General features: G+C 29.0%; 2 protein-coding genes across 2 annotated transcripts; one reads left to right on the top strand and one right to left on the bottom strand.

The window, feature by feature from the left end:
* Positions 1 to 7,385: 7,385 nt before the first annotated feature.
* Positions 7,386 to 12,714, top strand: LOC134829756 (coatomer subunit beta'). Its single transcript, XM_063843004.1, has 12 exons — positions 7,386 to 7,480; positions 7,835 to 7,993; positions 8,050 to 8,987; positions 9,044 to 9,243; positions 10,492 to 10,742; positions 10,806 to 11,144; positions 11,206 to 11,440; positions 11,505 to 11,661; positions 11,723 to 11,921; positions 11,980 to 12,171; positions 12,236 to 12,373; positions 12,430 to 12,714. The coding sequence occupies exons 1-12, from the start codon at positions 7,478 to 7,480 to the stop codon at positions 12,475 to 12,477; spliced, it is 2,859 nt and encodes a 952-aa protein (XP_063699074.1). The 5' UTR covers positions 7,386 to 7,477; the 3' UTR covers positions 12,478 to 12,714.
* Positions 12,715 to 15,426: 2,712 nt separating this feature from the next.
* LOC134837080 (uncharacterized) lies at positions 15,427 to 16,632 on the bottom strand. The gene is made up of 2 exons (XM_063852394.1): positions 15,917 to 16,632; positions 15,427 to 15,853 (listed from the first exon to the last, which is right to left on the bottom strand). Exons 1-2 carry the CDS (start codon positions 16,436 to 16,438, stop codon positions 15,611 to 15,613), a joined length of 765 nt encoding a protein of 254 aa, XP_063708464.1. The 5' UTR covers positions 16,439 to 16,632; the 3' UTR covers positions 15,427 to 15,610.
* Between the last annotated feature and the right edge of the window lie 2,629 nt (positions 16,633 to 19,261).

The following is a 19,261-nucleotide window of genomic DNA, read 5'->3' on the forward strand; positions in this document are numbered from 1 at the left end:
TGATGGAACAGGTTGTTGCCTTTTCTTTCTGCCTTTCTTTCACAGACAAAGTAAAGCGTGAGTAAGTGAGCGATGAATAGTTAACACTCACGTGACAAGCAACCTCGCTTAGAATAAAAGTTTAAAAGTAATTAGCGATTTTCCACGCCTGTCTTGTTAAAAGCACTTGCGGTAAATGCCAAATGTCTATGACTTTTTGCAAAAACGTGTCAAGGACAAGGTTCTGTTGTTGCTTTTGTTTATATGCAAAAAGTTTAGGTAATTGAGAGGATTGTTAACAACATACATTAAAAATAAAAAAATGGGAGGTACGAAAACTAAACACTTGTAAGATCGGTATCAATCACACAAAAGAATATTCAATGTCTAATAAATTGAACGGCGTCGTCGTCGTCACCCAAAACATCACATCATTTGTTTAACACTTCTTCTGTTGACTCAAGTTGTTTGCACTTACATTGCAAATATTTACATTTAACATTTTGCATGCATTTTGATTGAGTTATCGGTTAGGCAGTTGTGTATGATGTAAATGTTGTTTTCAGTTTCTATTCAAATATTTGTCACTGCGAATTATTTTAACAAATCTTTAGTTTTGAACTTAGTTTAGCTCATTATGAAAAAATAAAATGGCAAGGAAGAAGAAGAAGTTTTGAACTTAAAAACATAAAACTTTAACACAATAAGGTACTTGGTGCAAAGATTTTGCTTTAGTTTTAAGCTTTCGTATTATTTCATTGAAAACTCATACATTTTTACCTTTATGTTCGAAGCTTTACTGAAGCTGTGACAATATTTATAACTAATAAAAAAAATATTAGAAATTTAGTACAAATGCTTTCTTTACTTCCTTTCTTTATGACGTATAAATTCCTCATTTTAATTTTATTTTGGGTGAAAAAAGAAAAATATTCACAAAATATCTCAAAAATTTTAGCAAAATTTGCAGAGATATAAGTTCATTCTAGTCAATTAATTCATCTGCTAACCATTTTTTTTAAAATTTTGATATGTGTCTCGCGTGTGTCTCGCGCGTGTCTCGCGGGATTTTTTGCTTGCGAGACACCCATATTATAGCAAGCAGGTAGATAATTCCAAGTTGACTGCTTTTATTAAATAAATGAAGTGCTCCGAAGCATTTTTTAATGATGTTGCTAATTAATTTTCTGTCTGTGGCTTAAGATTTTCTACTCCTTTGAAGGTTAGTCAGTAACTCTATAGGATCAGCTCTACTATAATGTTAAGGTTTCCTATCGTCAAGGTATAAAGATGATTTTACAGTACAACTTCGAGTTAACATGTTTTTTGCTTATTTGTGCTCATGATGGGTATCTTAGCAAATGAAATATCACTTTTCGTTTTGATTCATAGAATACCTCTCAAGCTCTCAAGTAAGAGATTTTAAGACATTTGTTTGTAATCCTGTGGATTATTGTCAAGAATAGATGACAAAAATTGATAAATCTCGGGCATCAACTTCCGACTCTAAAAGCCTCTTCTGTTAAAGTAAAATATTTAGGTTTAATTTTTTTTATTTTATTATAAATTTCTTACCTTCCATGTTAAATCTGAAAAAAAATATATTAATAAGAATTTTTTATTAATTGAATCAAATACTTACCAGATGTTGTAAAAATTTTTAAAAAATTTAAAATTGACAACATTTCAAAATTTTCACTCGCTAATTCAAACTTTTTTTCAATCAATCCATTAATACCATAAAATATTAATATTTCTCGAATATTTCTGGATTATCGTTATTAAAATTTAATATTTCCCGTCACCTTGATAGTATAAATCATCTTTTTTACAAGTCTTTTAACCCCCATTTTCGAGTCGTTTGAACTTTATGTCCAACTAATTACTCAATTATTCCAACACAAGTCAGAAATCTAACGCTAATCAGATCACATGACTGCAGAATTACAAAATACATCCATCATCAACATACAAATTTTTGATTTGCATTATTATGACATGACATTTGCAACAGCATTTATTTACATGGGTGAACAATATATCGAGACAACATGCATTAGAAACAAATTACTTAACATGCGTCTCTCACACCCACAATTGTCTGATTTTAGCAAAAACAGATCTGATTTTCGAGCTTCGAATTTTTCAATGAACTTTTGATGCTTTTTGTGATTTGATGCAGGTTCAGATGTGAATCACCTGCGATACAATGTTGCTGTTTGCCATTTCGAGGGCATGTGACATAATTTACGTGTAATTTGATTTGTCTGGAAAAATCTTAAAGGCATCGGCGGCGGCGACATTTAATAATAATAATGATCATTTTCAGAAATTTATGAAAAAAAAAAACCGAATGCCGGTTTTCTCACACACTCTGCATGATATTATTTAATGAAATTAATTTCCTTTTAGATCGTTTGGCGCGTAATAGTGACAAATAAAAATATCAATTCATTAAATCGCGAGCAACGAGTGCGCTGGTTTAAGGTACATTAAAAATAAAAGTGGTTGACCTTAAAACACATCTGAGACACACACACGACTTTTTGTGTACGTTGAGAGTTTTAAATGAAAAGTGCAGTGCACTTTAACATGTGTGTTAGAATATTATTATTATTTATTTATTTTTCGAGAGCAACACATTAAGCGTGTTTTTTCTGCTGTATGTGTCACGATTCATGAGAAAATAGTGTCAAAAATCATAATGTGACTTGAAGTGTCGTAAATTATTACACTTTTTGTTGGATAAATGTAAAAACGAAAAATATTCATAAACTTTGATTGATGAGCATTTGTGCGGTTTTTTTGAAAGTAACTATTTTGTCATTACTCATGTGCAATATTTTTTTCGCTAAATAAAAGGGCCCACCTTGCATGAATGAATTTTTGCGCGTTTATTACACTTCAAACGTTATTTAATCGCATATTAATAATATTTATTCGAAATTATACATTTAGTGTTAAAAAGTTGCAAATATTTAGCTCGAAGGGATAATTAGCACCGTTGCTTTTGAGGTTCATGTTCAAAAGCAGAGCAAGCAGAGAGCGTTTGTAGTAATTAACACGTACATGCATCGTTTTGAGGTCGGAAATTGAAGGTGAAGAGAGTAAAATTTTGTTTCAATTTTTTTTTGAAAGGTTTTGTTCGTGGTTGATGAATCATTTTTTGAGTTTTGTAGACGAAAACAAAAATTGAACGACATTCTTTCGTTCAACACCTTTTTTGTAGTTGTTGATGTGATGAAGTGTTTGACCTGCGGTTACATGTTGTTAATGCGAGTTTAATTTTAATGGCTTAATTATAAAGATTTCTCGGAACACCTTGGAGATTGTATCGAGATCTAAATGTTATTTAATGTTTTTTTTGTTATTAAATTTTGGTAAGTTTTTTAATTTAAAAAAAATTAAATGTGTTCAAAAATTTTGCATAACTCTAAATAATTGCAATAACTTTAACTTATAAAAAATCAAAGATACTAAAATTAAAAAAAAAATTTAAGCTCAGATTTTTATAATTTTTTTTACAAAAAAAAATTCAAATAAAAATAAAAAATGTTTTAAAATAAAAAAAATAATTTTTAAATTATAACTTTTTTTTTAAATATAAAAAATTAACATTTTTTTAAATTTATTTTTTTTTTTGTTGAAAAAACTAATTATTTATTAATTAATTTTTAAAATTTAAAAATATGTTAAAAAATTAAAATTAAATAATTATTTTTTAAAACAAAAAAAAATTAATTTAAAAAAATATTAATTTCTTAAACTTAAAGAAAAAGTTAAAATTTAATAATTATTTTTTTTTATTTAAAAACGTTTTTTTATTTATTAATTTTAATATTAAAAAAAAACTAAAATTTATTAATTTTATAAAATACAAATAAAAATTAAATTTTAAAAAAATTATTTATTTTAATAATTAATTTATTTTTTATTTAAAATTTATTTATTTATTTTTATTTTTTTGTTTAAAAAAATTAAATTTATTCATTTTTTTAAATAAAAATTAAAAATAAATTTTTATAAAAATTATTTATTTTTTTAGTTTTAATAATTAATTTATTTTTTATTTTTAAATTAATAAAAGTAAAAATTTTTATCTTTTAAAACCACACAAAATTTAAATTCTGCCAAAATTTCAATAACAAAAGAATAAAATTTTTTGATTCTCACTTTATATCATTAATCTTACACCCTTTTTGACAACCTTTCAGACTTAAAAAAAATCAAAACGACCGTAACTTTGTTTATTTACCAACCGAATAAATAAACAAAAAAAAATGAAGCAATGAACTCTTTCAATCAACCACCTACATGAATCATTCACCTCATAACTTTGTAAATAATAACGCAAGACGTAATTGATCATTTGTTTAAACACTCAATAAATCACGAAAACAACCTTTTTAAAGCTCGGTACAGAAAAAAACTTAGAACCGTAAAATTATATTTTTTGCATGACTTCATATTTCAATATTTTTGCAAAAAAAAACTCTAAATTTATTAAAAAGGATGCCAAATCATGCAAATTATGGGTGAGGTCGCGATATCGTGCGACATGTTACTAATTAAATTAACAATAAAAATTGGCGAGAAATTGATGAGGAAAGGCCCAAAAACAAACAGGTGTCTTTTTTGGATTTTATTTCGCTTAGCGACAAAAATTTAACGCTCGAATGGTTTCTTCCTCGGAAAAAAATGTCTGTGAAATATCTTTCATGGCAAATTTTTCGACATTGAAATTGTTGGAATTCTATTTTTTTTTTAATTTTATCAAATAAAAAAAAGTTTCTTTAATCCCGAAGCGCATATGGATCGAATCAAGTCGCTTGGCAATTCATCTTGTTAGTGTTAAAAGAAATAAATTGAAATGGATATAAAATATATTTCATTAAGATATCACACCAACCGTATAATTAGTATCTCTTAACTTTTTTTTTTTTGGTTTTTGCTCATCATCATCATCTGGTTAGTAACACAATTCGACATCAAATAAACACAAATAATAATCAAGAATATTATTACATAATTAAAGCGGCATAATGTTAGTCTTATGTCGATAAAACCGCAAAAGACTCATCATAATGATATAATTGACCGCGTATGTGTGTTTAATTTTATTTTTAATTTATTTTAACTTTTAAATGGATTTTCAACGAATAAAGCACATCATTATGATTCGCCTTTATTACTTTTGATGATAATTTTCCCCAAAACATCTGTAGAAAATTTTATTTATTATTTTAAATAAAAAATGACAACAGTTGATTGATGGAGTTGTCTGGTCAATAATTACTTAGACAAGTAACGATTCTGTCATAAAAAAAAACAAAACAAGACACGAGCGGAAATAATTTCTAATTTTACTTTCGACGTTCTTTGTGTGGAAAAACAGTCTAAAAACGTGATACTTCGTTAATATGCGCTAAAAATTCTCGAATTTATTGTCGTAGGTCACGCTATTGCTGCTGCAGTTGGGAAGCTATGACACACGTTCCTCGAGTGGGTCGGAGTTAATTGTTGTTTGGAAAATTAATAAAAAAAAAGGTTTTTATGGAAATCAGAACAAGATACTTTCGTAACATGATACTGAAAATTCTGGAAATTACGTCGTTCAAATGTTTGTTTGTTTTTTTTTTAATGAATGACACCAATTTGTACAGTTTTTGTGATATGATCGAGCAAATTTGTCAAAAAACGAACAAGAACAATGAAGCTCATTAAGTGAATGAAGAATAAAAGAAAATAATTTATGAGTTTTTTAACAATTAAAAGGGAAATATTATTTTGGAATGAAGTAGACCAAAACGGTATGAAAGTATTTTTTAATTTATAAATAATAGGGCTTAAATTTTTTTAAATTAAATTTACACAAATTAGAATATTATTTTTAAAAAATCTAATTTTCTAAATTAAATATAAAAATATAAAAAATATTTAAATTAAAAAAATAAAAAATAAAAAATTTAAATTTAAAAAATATTTTATATAAAAAATATAAAAATATAAAATCTAAATTTTGCAAAAATGTTAATTTTAAAAATTTAAGTTAAAAAATTTGTCAAAAGTAAACAAGTTTTTCGTTTTTTGGTTAAATTTATGAAATTAAAAAAAATATAAATATGTAATTTCTTTTCTAATTTGACTTCACGTAAATTAAGAAGTCATAATAAAAGTAACAGGTAATTAAATCAAGGTCAATGTCAAGGTCAAGGAGTGTTACAAATAAAAGTCTACAGAGCTTTCGTCAAAAATTTTTGTTTTTACCAAACGGAGTTTAATTAATGAATTATTTCCTTTTGTTATGTCCTGTGACAAAATTTGACATTAACATTGAAGCGCAATACTTGACATTGTAAGTCGAAACTACATTGGCTTTTGATTCTCTGAGGAGCTATTGTTCGGTGTCAAAAATACCTCGAGTCAAAAGAAAACTTTTCAAAAAAGTTATACTCGAGAATAAAAAAAAATAAGTTGGCTTAAAATTAAAAGCTTATTAAGTTAATTTACTTTTCTTAAGTCAAAGTATATTAAGTAAAAACTTAAAACTTAATTTTTCAAAAAACAAAAATTTTTTCGTAAAAAATCGTTAACGAATTAATTTAAAAACTATTAATTTAAAAAAAATTAAATTAATTAAAATTTAATTTAAAAAAAAAAATTTTTTTCATACAAAATAGTTAGTGAATTTTCATTTTTGCCTTAGAATCGATTTTTTATGAAAAAAAAAAATTTATGAAAATTATGAATTTATTTATTTTATTTTTTTTTTTTTGAAAATTAAGATTTTTATTTTGACTTAAAACTTTGACTTAAGAAAAAGTAAATTAGCTTAATTAACTTTTTTTTTTGATTTTTAAGTCAAAAGTCAACTTAATTTTGACTTATTCTCAAAACAAAAACATTAAATCGTCTCTTGATTTGAAGATTTTTTGATCCTTACTAAGTTCAACATATATATTGTTATTTAAACCTATAAAGAAAAATTTGATAAATTTTAAAATCTCAAAACACTTATTCCATATTTTTTTAAAATTTCTTTATAAGATATTTTACGTTAAGTTTCTTAATTTTTATGATGACTTTTTATCCACTAATGAAATAATTTTACCTCTTGAGAGATTAATTTAACCCGTTTCAAATAACCAAAAGGGATCAAATTAACCTCTCAAAGGATCAAATTAACCTCTCAACAGATCAAGAACTTTTAAATTTGAGGCGAATGAAACTGATAAATCCAATTTTCGTTCTGTGAGCTGGGCAATTTTAGTTCCAATTTCTGCCGCACTTCCTTATTGGCGGCGCCATACCGGAAATCAACAACCGGAAATGAATTATCAAGATGTCAATTTCAAATTATCACTTTCATTCGCCTCACTTAAATCAACTGAGTCGTCTCAAAGTGATAAGACACTCTCTCGAGCCACGTAAATTGTATTTTTTTCTGGCGAATTTCGGTTTTTAATTAGAGAATTAAGTGTTTATAGTGCAATCAATCATGGTAATTGCGAAATCTAGCCCCGACAGCACATCACCCGACAATTAGAATCCGCGAAAAAAGTTTATTTCTCGCTTAATTGCCGTGTCTGAGTCTGCCTGCAATTTGTATTGAATTTTCCAAATGTTATGTTTCGTGATTTTCGTGGAAAATTCATTGCGAATCACTTGAATTGGAATTTTTGGATGTCTTTTGATGCGGGAAATGTCTTAAAAAGATTAGAATTGATGATTTTTCTTAGAATTCTTTATAAAAACGAGACAAAAATAATTATTTTTTGATGATGACATTTTTTTTACAATCAGCAATTAAGACACAAGTACTTATCGGTTATCTTTTTGCCCTTTTTCGTTTCAGCCGCTGAGATTAGATATAAAGAGAAAGCTAACATCGCGGTCGGATCGTGTCAAATCCGTGGATTTGCATCCCACAGAGCCATGGATGTTGTGTGCACTCTACAATGGTCATGTACACGTCATGAACTACGAGAATCAGCAATTGGTGAAAGACTTTGAGGTTTGTTTTTTCTCATTTTCCACGAATTTTTGTTAATTTTTTTGGGTTTTTTTCAGGTTTGCGACTTGCCAGTGCGATGTGCGCGTTTCGTGACACGCCGAAATTGGGTAATCACGGGTAGCGACGACATGCAGATCCGCGTTTTCAACTACAACACACTCGAAAAAGTACATTCCTTTGAGGCGCACACGGATTACGTGCGTTGCATTGCCATCCATCCGACACAACCGCTGATCCTCACGAGCAGCGATGATATGCTGATCAAATTGTGGAATTGGGAGAAAATGTGGTCGTGTCAGCGCGTTTTCGAGGGACACACGCACTACGTCATGCAAGTTGTGTTCAATCCGAAGGATAATAATACGTTTGCCAGCGCTTCGCTCGATCGCACCGTCAAAGTGTGGCAATTGGGCTCAAATGTGGCCAACTTTACGCTCGAAGGTCACGAAAAGGGCGTCAATTGTGTCGACTACTATCACGGCGGTGATAAGCCGTATTTGATTTCCGGTGCCGACGATCGTTTCGTCAAAATTTGGGATTATCAGAATAAAGCGTGCGTGCAAACGCTCGAGGGACATGCTTCCAATATCTCAGCTGTCGCATTCAGTCCCGATCTCCCAATTTTGTTCACGGGATCCGAAGATGGAACAGTGCGCGTTTGGCATTCCAACACTTATCGCTTGGAAACGTCTCTCAATTACGGCTTTGAACGTGTTTGGGCCATCGCATGCATGAAAGGCACCAATAACATCGCTCTCGGGTATGACGAAGGCTCAATTATTATAAAAGTGGGCAGAGAGGAACCCGCAATGTCCATGGATGTCAACGGAGGGAAAATTGTGTGGGCGAAACACTCGGAAATGCAACAAGTCAACCTCAAAGCGTTGCCCGAAGGCACGGAAATTAAAGACGGCGAACGGTTGCCCGTTAATGTCAAGGATATGGGAGCTTGCGAAATTTATCCACAAACGATTGCTCACAATCCGAATGGAAGGTAAAACATTTTTTCTTGTTTTTTTGAAAAATTTTTTTAAAAAATTTAATTTTTAGATTTGTCGTTGTTTGTGGCGATGGAGAATACATTATCTATACATCGATGGCGTTGCGTAATAAGGCATTCGGATCAGCACAAGAGTTCGTTTGGGCATTGGAAAGTAGCGAATATGCCATTCGTGAGACTTCGGGAGCTGTCAAATTATTCCGTAACTTTAAGGAACGCAAGAGTTTCACACCAGATTATGGAGCGGAAGGTAATTTTTATGATTTGTAAAAAATTTTGGCACCTTTAGACAAGTGATTTTTGGAAAAAATGTTTCACATTATTTTTATTTTATTTTATTTTTTGAAACAGCAAAAAATATAGAAAAAATATCATAAAAAATTTAAAAATTGGTTGAAATCATAAAAAAATAAATTTTTTTTCTCGATTGTTTCAATTTTTTTGCTAATATTTTACGAAATTTTTATATTAAAATTTGATTTAAAAATATTTTAAAAAATGACAAAATATTTTTTTAATTTTTTTTTTAATTTCAACAAAGTTATTTTTTGAGGAAAATTTTTTAAAATATGATTTTGAATACAAAAACTTTAAAAATTTTTTAATTCAAATTTCTTCAAAAATTTGAAAATACACCAAAAATAAATTTTTTAAAATTTTTAACTTTATTTTTTTATTTTGCCCCATTGGATTTATAAAAATTAAAAATGGGGCATTTAAAAACTATTGAGTTTATTTGGATTAATTAAAAACTTGTTGAAACATAAAAAAATATTTTTTGATTTTGTAATAAATATTTTCGAAATTTTTTATGTTTAATTTGAAAATATTTTGTCATGACAAAATAAAAAAATTAGAATTTACATTTTTTTAAATTAAATTTTTTTCAAAATTTTTATTTTCTTGTCTAAAAAATTTAAATAAATTTTTTTTTATTAATTTAATTTGAAAATAATGTAAATACATTTTTTTAAAATAAATTTAAAATTTGAAAAAAAAATTAAAAAAATTTTTTTTAAAATTTTTTGATTTTTTTTCATGTTTTCAAAAAATTTTTTTAAAAAAATTAAAATAATTTAATATTTTTTTTCTTAAAATTTTTTTCTCAAAATTATTTTCAAAATTTTTTGTCAATTATTTTTCCTGTTTTTTTTTAATTGAAAAAAAAATTTAAAAATATTTCTTTAAAAAATTATTTAAATAGAAAAATTAAAAATTTTACCTAATTTTCTTTAAAAATTATCATATTTCATCATCTCCTAAAACTTTAAGGTTTTAAATAATGTGAAACATTTTTTTAAATTGCACCTTTTTATCCCTTTTTCACAAAATAAAATGTTTTAAAATTGTATCTCGTCTACTTTCACGCTTCTTTGTATTGCGTCCAATTTTCCTAAAATTTAGAAGGTATAAAAAATCTAAATATTTGTTACTTTTATAACTTTTTCATATAAAAAATTTGTCAAAAATTAAAAAAATATATTTTTTTCGTCAATAGGAATTTACGGCGGATACCTTCTCGGAGTAAAAACATCCTCCGGTCTGACATTCTACGATTGGGAGAATTTAGAGCTCATTCGTCGTATCGAAGTTCAACCACGTCACATTTTCTGGAACGAATCTGGCAGTTTGGTCTGTATGGCGACAGAAGACTCGTATTTCATCTTGAGCGTCAACACGGAAATGATTCAAGCTGCGATCGAAGCTAAGCAACCGTTGGGCGATGATGGTTTAGAAGAAGCTTTTGATGTGAGTTAAACTGAAAAAAAAAAATTAAAAATGAAAAATTTTAATAAAAAAATAATTTTTTAGGTTCTTGGCGAAGTAAATGAAGTCGTAAAAACGGGATTGTGGGTCGGTGATTGTTTCATCTACACAAATGCCGTTAATCGCATCAATTATTACGTCGGCGGTGAAATTGTGACAATTTCGCACTTGGATCGTACAATGTACTTGCTCGGCTACGTACCGAAGGACAATCGTCTCTACATGGGCGACAAAGAGCTGAACGTGACGAGTTTCTCGCTGCAATTATCCGTGCTGGAGTACCAGACTGCCGTGATGCGACGTGACTTTGAGACTGCCGATCGTGTACTTCCAACGATTCCAAAGGAGCATCGTACACGTGTAGCACACTTTTTGGAAAAACAGGTAAAAAAATTCTTAAAATTTTAATTTAAAAAAAAATTTATGAAAAATTTATTTTTTTCAGGGCTTCAAAGAACAAGCTCTCCAAGTTTCCACAGATCCCGAACATTGCTTCGAACTTGCCTTATCCATTGGTAACTTGACTGTTGCTCATGCACTCGCCAAGGAATCGAATAATCCACAGAAATGGTCACAACTCGCCGAAAAGGCAACGAGCCAAAATAAATTTGAATTGGTGCAGGAATGTCTAACGAAGGCGAACGATTTTGGCAGTTTACTCATGTTGGCAACTTGTTCCGGTAAGAATTTAGTGAAAAAAAAAAATAGAATTTTACAAGAAATTTATAAAAAAAATAATTTTAGGTGACCAAAAACTGTTGAAACACGTTGGCGACGAGGGCTTACAACAAGGCAAATTCAATATTTCATTCGTGTCAGCATTCCTCCTTGGCAATTTAGAAGAATGTTTGGAGATCCTCATTCAAACCAATCGAATTCCTGAGGCCGCCTTCTTTGCAAGGTTTGTTTTTTTATAATTTTTTGAATTTTTTCAAAAAAAATTATGAGAAATTTATTTTTAGAACGTATTTACCAAACAAAATTTCTTACGTACTCGAATTGTGGCGCGCTGAAGTCGATAAAGTCAATAAAAAGGTTGGACAAAGTCTAGCAGATCCCGAAAAATATGACAATTTATTCCCCGGCTTTCATGATTCCATCAAAACGCAGCAGTATTTATTGAAAGAAAAGAACCTTTTGCCAGCTCATCAAGCATCGCAAGTAAGTTTCATGAAAAAAGTTTAAAAAAATTAAATTTTTCATGAAAATTTTCGTTTAGGTCCCTCTTAACATAACAAGAAACGCTGTTGAAGAAATGAAACTCGCCGAGGCCCGAGGAGAGTTTGACTACGAAACCAATCCGAGCAAGTCAAAAGATGGCGGAGAACCAAGTTTACTGGGAGAAGACAATAACGGCATTAATCCCTTCATGAATGCAACGACGTCACATTTGGTCTCACATGTGAAAGAGGTTCTTTTAATTTTTTTTCCAAAAGAAAATCGATTTTGTAAAAAAAAAATTTTTTTTTTTGTAGCAAATAATTGGAAATGGCAACCCAACAGAGCTGCTACATCCAGAACTACCGAAACGAAAGAGCTCCCTTGACGAATACGAGTTCGAAATTGATCAGGACCTTAAAGAGCTCAGTATAGGTGACCAAGAAAATACGAAAGTAAGACTTTTTCTAACAATTTTCGACTATTTTCTAAAAATAAAAATATTTTTTAGGCCCTCAATCTAGACGAAGAGGATGAAGATCTAGAACTAAGCGATTAGTATAAGAATTATATAAAAAAACAGTAAAAAAAAATGTAACTAAAGTATAATGAACTTCATGATATCATTAAATACAAAAAAAAACAAGAGAGCAAAACCTGATGAACTGAGGGAAACGTTTCTTTTGAGCAATGGCAGAAGATTTTAATTTTCATCGCATTTTTAAGTTTCTTTGTATAAATGTTGAAAAAACTTATGAAATTTCCGGATATAATAAATTTATATTGCATACTATTATATTATAATTATCGCCTCATCCCTTTCTCCTTGAATCATTACTCTCATATAATTTTACTTTTTAATGATTTAAGAGGACGGGAAGTAAGAGAACATGATAAATACACAAAAAAATATTGTTCCAAATCTTTATAAAAAAATGTGTTTCATTTCTTGCCCAAAATTGACCCAATATGAACAGAAATCATCTTTAGAATGAATATTTATTCAATTTTAGGCTTAAAAGTGATCAAAAAATGACATGTAAAAAAATCAGCGTTTTTACTTCCAATCGCTGATTTTTTTGTTTCGTCAAATATCGACCCAATATGAACAGAAATCATCTTTAGAATGAATATTTATTCAATTTTAGGCTTAAAAGTGATCAAAAAATGACATGTAAAAAAATCAGCGTTTTTACTTCCAATCGCTGATTTTTTTGTTTCGTCAAATATCGACCCAATATGAACAAAAATCATCTTTAGAATGAATATTTATTCAATTTTAGGCTTAAAAGTGATCAAAAAATGACATGTAAAAAAATCAGCGTTTTTACTTCCAATCGCTGATTTTTTTGTTTCATCAAATTTCGACCCAATATGATCAGAAATCATCTTTAGAATGAATATTTATTCAATTTTAGGCTTAAAAGTGATCAAAAAATGACTTGTAAAAAAATCAGCGTTTTTACTTCCAATCGCTGATTTTTTTGTTTCATCAAATATCGACCCAATATGATCAGAAATCATCTTTAGAATGAATATTTATTCAATTTTAGGCTTAAAAGTGATCAAAAAATGACTTGTAAAAAAATCAGCGTTTTTACTTCCAATCGCTGATTTTTTTGTTTCATCAAATTTCGACCCAATATGATCAGAAATCATCTTTAGAATGAATATTTATTCAATTTTAGGCTTAAAAGTGATCAAAAAATGACTTGTAAAAAAATCAGCGTTTTTACTTCCAATCGCTGATTTTTTTGTTTCATCAAATTTCGACCCAATATGAACAGAAATCATCTTTAGAATGAATATTTATTCAATTTTAGGCTTAAAAGTGATCAAAAAATGACATGTAAAAAAATCAGCGTTTTTACTTCCAATCGCTGATTTTTTTGTTTCGTCAAATATCGACCCAATATGAACAAAAATCATCTTTAGAATGAATATTTATTCAATTTTAGGCTTAAAAGTGTCAAAAAATCATGTAAAAAAATCAGCGACGCTGATTTTTTTGTTTGTCAAATATATGAAAAAATCAGCGAATATTTATTCAATTTTAGGCTTAAAACTGATCAAAAAATCGCAGCGTTTCGACCCAACGCGTTTATTGAATCAGCGTTTTTACTTCCAAACGCTGATTTTTTTGTTTCGTCAAATATCGACCCAATATGAACAAAAATCATCTTTAGAATGAATATTTATTCAATTTTAGGCTTAAAAGTGATCAAAAAATGACTTGTAAAAAAATCAGCGTTTTTACTTCCAATCGCTGATTTTTTTGTTTCATCAAATATCGACCCAATATGATCAGAAATCATCTTTAGAATGAATATTTATTCAATTTTAGGCTTAAAAGTGATCAAAAAATGACATGTAAAAAAATCAGCGTTTTTACTTCCAATCGCTGATTTTTTTGTTTCGTCAAATATCGACCCAATATGAACAAAAATCATCTTTAGAATGAATATTTATTCAATTTTAGGCTTAAAAGTGATCAAAAAATGACTTGTAAAAAAATCAGCGTTTTTACTTCCAATCGCTGATTTTTTTGTTTCGTCAAATATCGACCCAATATGAACAAAAATCATCTTTAGAATGAATATTTATTCAATTTTAAGCTTAAAACTGTTCAAAAAATGACTTGCAAAAAAAAAATCAGCGTTTTTACTTCCAAACGCTGATTTTTTTGTTTCGTCAAATATCGACCCAATATGAACAGAAATCAACTTTAGAATGAATATTTATTCAATTTTAGGCTTAAAAGTGATCAAAAAATGACTGTCAAAAAAAAATCAGCATTTTGAACCTCCAAACGCTGATTTTTTTGTTTCGTTAATTTCGATCAAAAAATGACATGTAAAAAAATCAGCGTTTTTACTTCCAAACGCCGAATGAATATTTATTCAATGAATCAATGTAAAAAAATCGAATCTTTAGAATGAATATTTATTCAATTTTAGGCTTAAAAGTGATCAAAAAATGACATGTAAAAAAATCAGCGTTTTTACTTCCAATCGCTGATTTTTTTGTTTCGTCAAATATCGACCCAATTGAACAAAAATCTCTTTAAATGAATATTTATTCAATTTTAGGTGAGTCAAAAAATCATGTAAAAAAATCAGCGTTTTTACTTCCAATCGCTGATTTTTTTGTTTCGTCAAATATCGACCCAATATGAACAGAAATCATCTTTAGAATGAATATTTATTCAATTTTAGGCTTAAAAGTGATCAAAAAATGACTTGTAAAAAAATCAGCGTTTTTACTTCCAAAAATTTTTTTGTTTCGTTATCGACCCAATATGAACAAAAATCTCTTTGAATGAATATTTATTCAATTTTAGGCTTAAAACTGATCAAAAAAAAAAAAATTAACTTCCAAATCGCTGATGTTTCGTCAAATATCGACCCAATATGATCAGAAATCATCTTTAGAATGAATATTTATTCAATTTTAGGCTTAAAATTAGTTGAAAAAATTACTTGGTAAAAATTTATTAAAAAATCAGACAATTTTCGGACTTCTACAAATATTATTTAATTATGCCAAGAAAAACAGTTAAGGTTACAGAAATTATTTTCGTTTTAGTCTGCGTGTGTCAGTTAAAGAAGAAATGCTTCGAGTTAAAAAAAATCACTTTTTCGCCGTTACACATTGCAATCGTCTCTCTCCGTCATCTGCGGCGTTTCCTTATATTATGTTTTTCCCTTCTTGAATCGTTGTCTCGCTTGCGCTTTCGTGTATCGATTTCGCGGTGCTTTGATTGGCTCATCGGGATTTTCTTCCGCATCTTTGTCTTTCCAAAAACCTTCGAGCAGCTCTAACGGCGGATCAAGAAGTCCCTTTTTCTGATCTTTTGTGTAATATCGATAGCCTTTGGCGATGCCCCATCCAATCGCTGAGATTATCATCACAAGGAAAACCATGAGAGCTGGATGCTAAAAAAAATATTTTTCATTAAAAAACCATCAAAAAACGGAAATTCAGAAAAAAATTCTCACCGAAACAGTTGGAGCTTTTGTAGCAAGTTGATCCAGCAGAACAATTATCACGCCAAGTACAATTCCGATGCCAGCTCCGACCCATGGCACGCGTTTATCGAGCATCGTCTCCCGATTACTGAACTGCGCTGCTTTGCGTGCCGCATCAATTATCATCATGTCGTTCGGGACACGTTGCAGGGCAGCTGCATACGACAACAACGCCGAATCATATTGACCCGCGTTGAAAAGTACTTCGGCCTTGCGAAAATACCCCTTGGCCCACGTTTCGTCGAGTTCGATGGCTTTTTCGGCATCTTCGTGCGCATAGTACAGCTGATTAATTTTCAGAAATGCAAGACTCCGGTTGGAATACAAAATGGGATCCTTTGGACTGAGTTTTATGGCATGCGAATAATGCAAAACGGCTTCTTCGAACTTTTTTTCTTTCACACAATTGTTCCCGCGCTCCTTGAGTTCATCTGCTGTCGGTTCAGCAGGACTCTCGTTAGCTGCCTCCTTCGATTCCGGGTCGTTACTCATCTTTTCTGCCAATTAATTCGACGTAAATGGGTCAGTACGATGCTTTTCGTACAATTTTTTGAGTAAACAATCAACTAAAGCACGTCTTCGATACCATCTAATGTCTAAAAAACACTTAATTAGCTAAATTTTGATTATATAGAAGGTCAAAAAGCTACAAAATTCTCCCGAAAAACAATTTTTTGGGAGTTGTGTTGTTTTTGTCAGAGGAAATTGAGTTGGTTCAAATTGATAAGTGTCAAGTATTTGAGTAAGGCTGTTCCAATTGTTGAAAATCATTCGAAAAAATGGGGGAATAAAAAATTTAGAAAACAAAAAGGAAAAATTTGGACCAATTTATCAATTTTCACATAATAAAGGTGTTCCAAAACCGTTTTCTGTTTCGCGTTACATGATTGAAAAAAATCCATGGGGGATGGGGGATATAGGAATTATATATAGATTTTCGTGTTTAGTACTATTTAGTATGGAAAAATAATAGAATTGTTCAATTTTGAGATATTTTTATTGAGATATTGTTATTAAATTAGCGTTTTGACTTAATTTTTCATTTCCAAAAACTATTTTGAAAACTTTTTCTAAAAAAAAAATAATCTAATCTAAAAAAGCTTTCAAAAATGGCTTTGACACAGTTTTTGACACAGTTTTTTTTGCTCTTGATTTAGTTTTCAAAACAAAACTATGTCAAAGAAAATTTTTTTTTCAGTTTCAATTTTTTTGCAGTTTTGAGTTATAAAATGATTAAAAATGATAAATTAGAGCCCTCTGACAAATTTTGAACCATTTGGAGAAGATTTGACAAAATTGGTTTTGACACAGTTTTTGACACAGTTTTTTGCTCTTGATTTAGTTTTTAAAACAAAACTATGTCAAAGAAAAAATTTTTTTTCAGTTTCAATTTTTTTGCAGTTTTGAGTTATAAAATGATTAAAAATGATAAATTAGAGCCCTCTGACAAATTTTGAACCATTTGGAGAAGATTTGACAAAATTGGCTTTGACACAGTTTTTGACACAGTTTTTTTGCTCTTGATTTAGTTTTCAAAACAAAACTATGTCAAAGAAAAAATTTTTTTTCAGTTTCAATTTTTTTGCAGTTTTGAGTTATAAAATGATTAAAAATGATAAATTAGAGCCCTCTGACAAATTTTGAACCATTTGGAGAAGATTTGACAAAATTGGCTTTGACACAGTTTTTGACACAGTTTTTTTGCTCTTGATTTAGTTTTCAAAACAAAACTATGTCAAAGAAAATTTTTTTTTCAGTTTCAATTTTTTTGCAGTTTTGAGTTATAAAATGATTAAAAATGATAAATTAGAGCCCTCTGACAAATTTTTATCCATTTGGAGCAAGATTTGACAAAATTGGCTTTGACACAGTTTTTGACACAGTTTTTTTGCTCTTGATTTAGTTTTCAAAACAAAACTATGTCAAAGAAAATTTTTTTTTCAGTTTCAATTTTTTTGCAGTTTTGAGTTATAAAATGATTAAAAATGATAAATTAGAGCCCTCTGACAAATTTTGAACCATTTGGAGAAGATTTGACAAAATTGGCTTTGACACAGTTTTTGACACAGTTTTTTTTGCTCTTGATTTAGTTTTCAAAACAAAACTATGTCAAAGAAAAAATTTTTTTTCAGTTTCAATTTTTTTGCAGTTTTGAGTTATAAAATGATTAAAAATGATAAATTAGAGCCCTCTGACAAATTTTGAACCATTTGGAGAAGATTTGACAAAATTGGCTTTGACACAGTTTTTGACACAGTTTTTTTGCTCTTGATTTAGTTTTCAAAACAAAACTATGTCAAAGAAAAAATTTTTTTTCAGTTTCAATTTTTTTGCAGTTTTGAGTTATAAAATGATTAAAAATGATAAATTAGAGCCCTCTGACAAATTTTGAACCATTTGGAGAAGATTTGACAAAATTGGCTTTGACACAGTTTTTGACACAGTTTTTTTGCTCTTGATTTAGTTTTCAAAACAAAACTATGTCAAAGAAAAATTTTTTTTTCAGTTTCAATTTTTTTGCAGTTTTGAGTTATAAAATGATTAAAAATGATAAATTAGAGCCCTCTGACAAATTTTGAACCATTTGGAGAAGATTTGACAAAATTGGCTTTGACACAGTTTTTGACACAGTTTTTTTTGCTCTTGATTTAGTTTTCAAAACAAAACTATGTCAAAGAAAAATTTTTTTTTTCAGTTTCAATTTTTTTGCAGTTTTTAGTTATAAAATGATTAAAAATGATAAATTAGAGCCCTCTGACAAATTTTGAACCATTTGGAGAAGATTTGACAAAATTGGCTTTGACACAGTTTTTGACACAGTTTTTGACACAGTTTTTTTGCTCTTGATTTAGTTTTCAAAACAAAACTATGTCAAAGAAAAAATTTTTTTTCAGTTTCAATTTTTTGGCAGTTTTGAGTTATAAAATGATTAAAAATGATAAATTAGAGCCCTCTGGTAAATTTTTATCCATTTGGAGCAAGATTGGACAAAAATGGCTTTGACACAGTTTTTGATCGTTATTTTTTGTAAAAAAATTAATTCTTTATTTCTTAATCGAAATAACCTCTTAACAACCTCTTAAATAGTGCAAAATGTCAAACTTGTTGAAAAACAGCTTAAATATCACTAAAAAAGCTAGAAAAACTCGATTTCTTAAGTTATTAAGTGCCCCTCCCCCTCGAATTTTTCAAAATTTTAAATGAGACATCAAACAAAATTTTTATTTGGAGCTGCCTAGTTTTAAGATAAATAGTACAGTAACATTTCGATAACTGAAAATGCATGAAAGTGCAAAGAACGAAGGTGAACTGTAC

This window comes from Culicoides brevitarsis, chromosome 1 (genome assembly GCF_036172545.1).
Source record: "Culicoides brevitarsis isolate CSIRO-B50_1 chromosome 1, AGI_CSIRO_Cbre_v1, whole genome shotgun sequence".
NCBI lineage: Eukaryota > Metazoa > Arthropoda > Insecta > Diptera > Ceratopogonidae > Culicoides > Culicoides brevitarsis.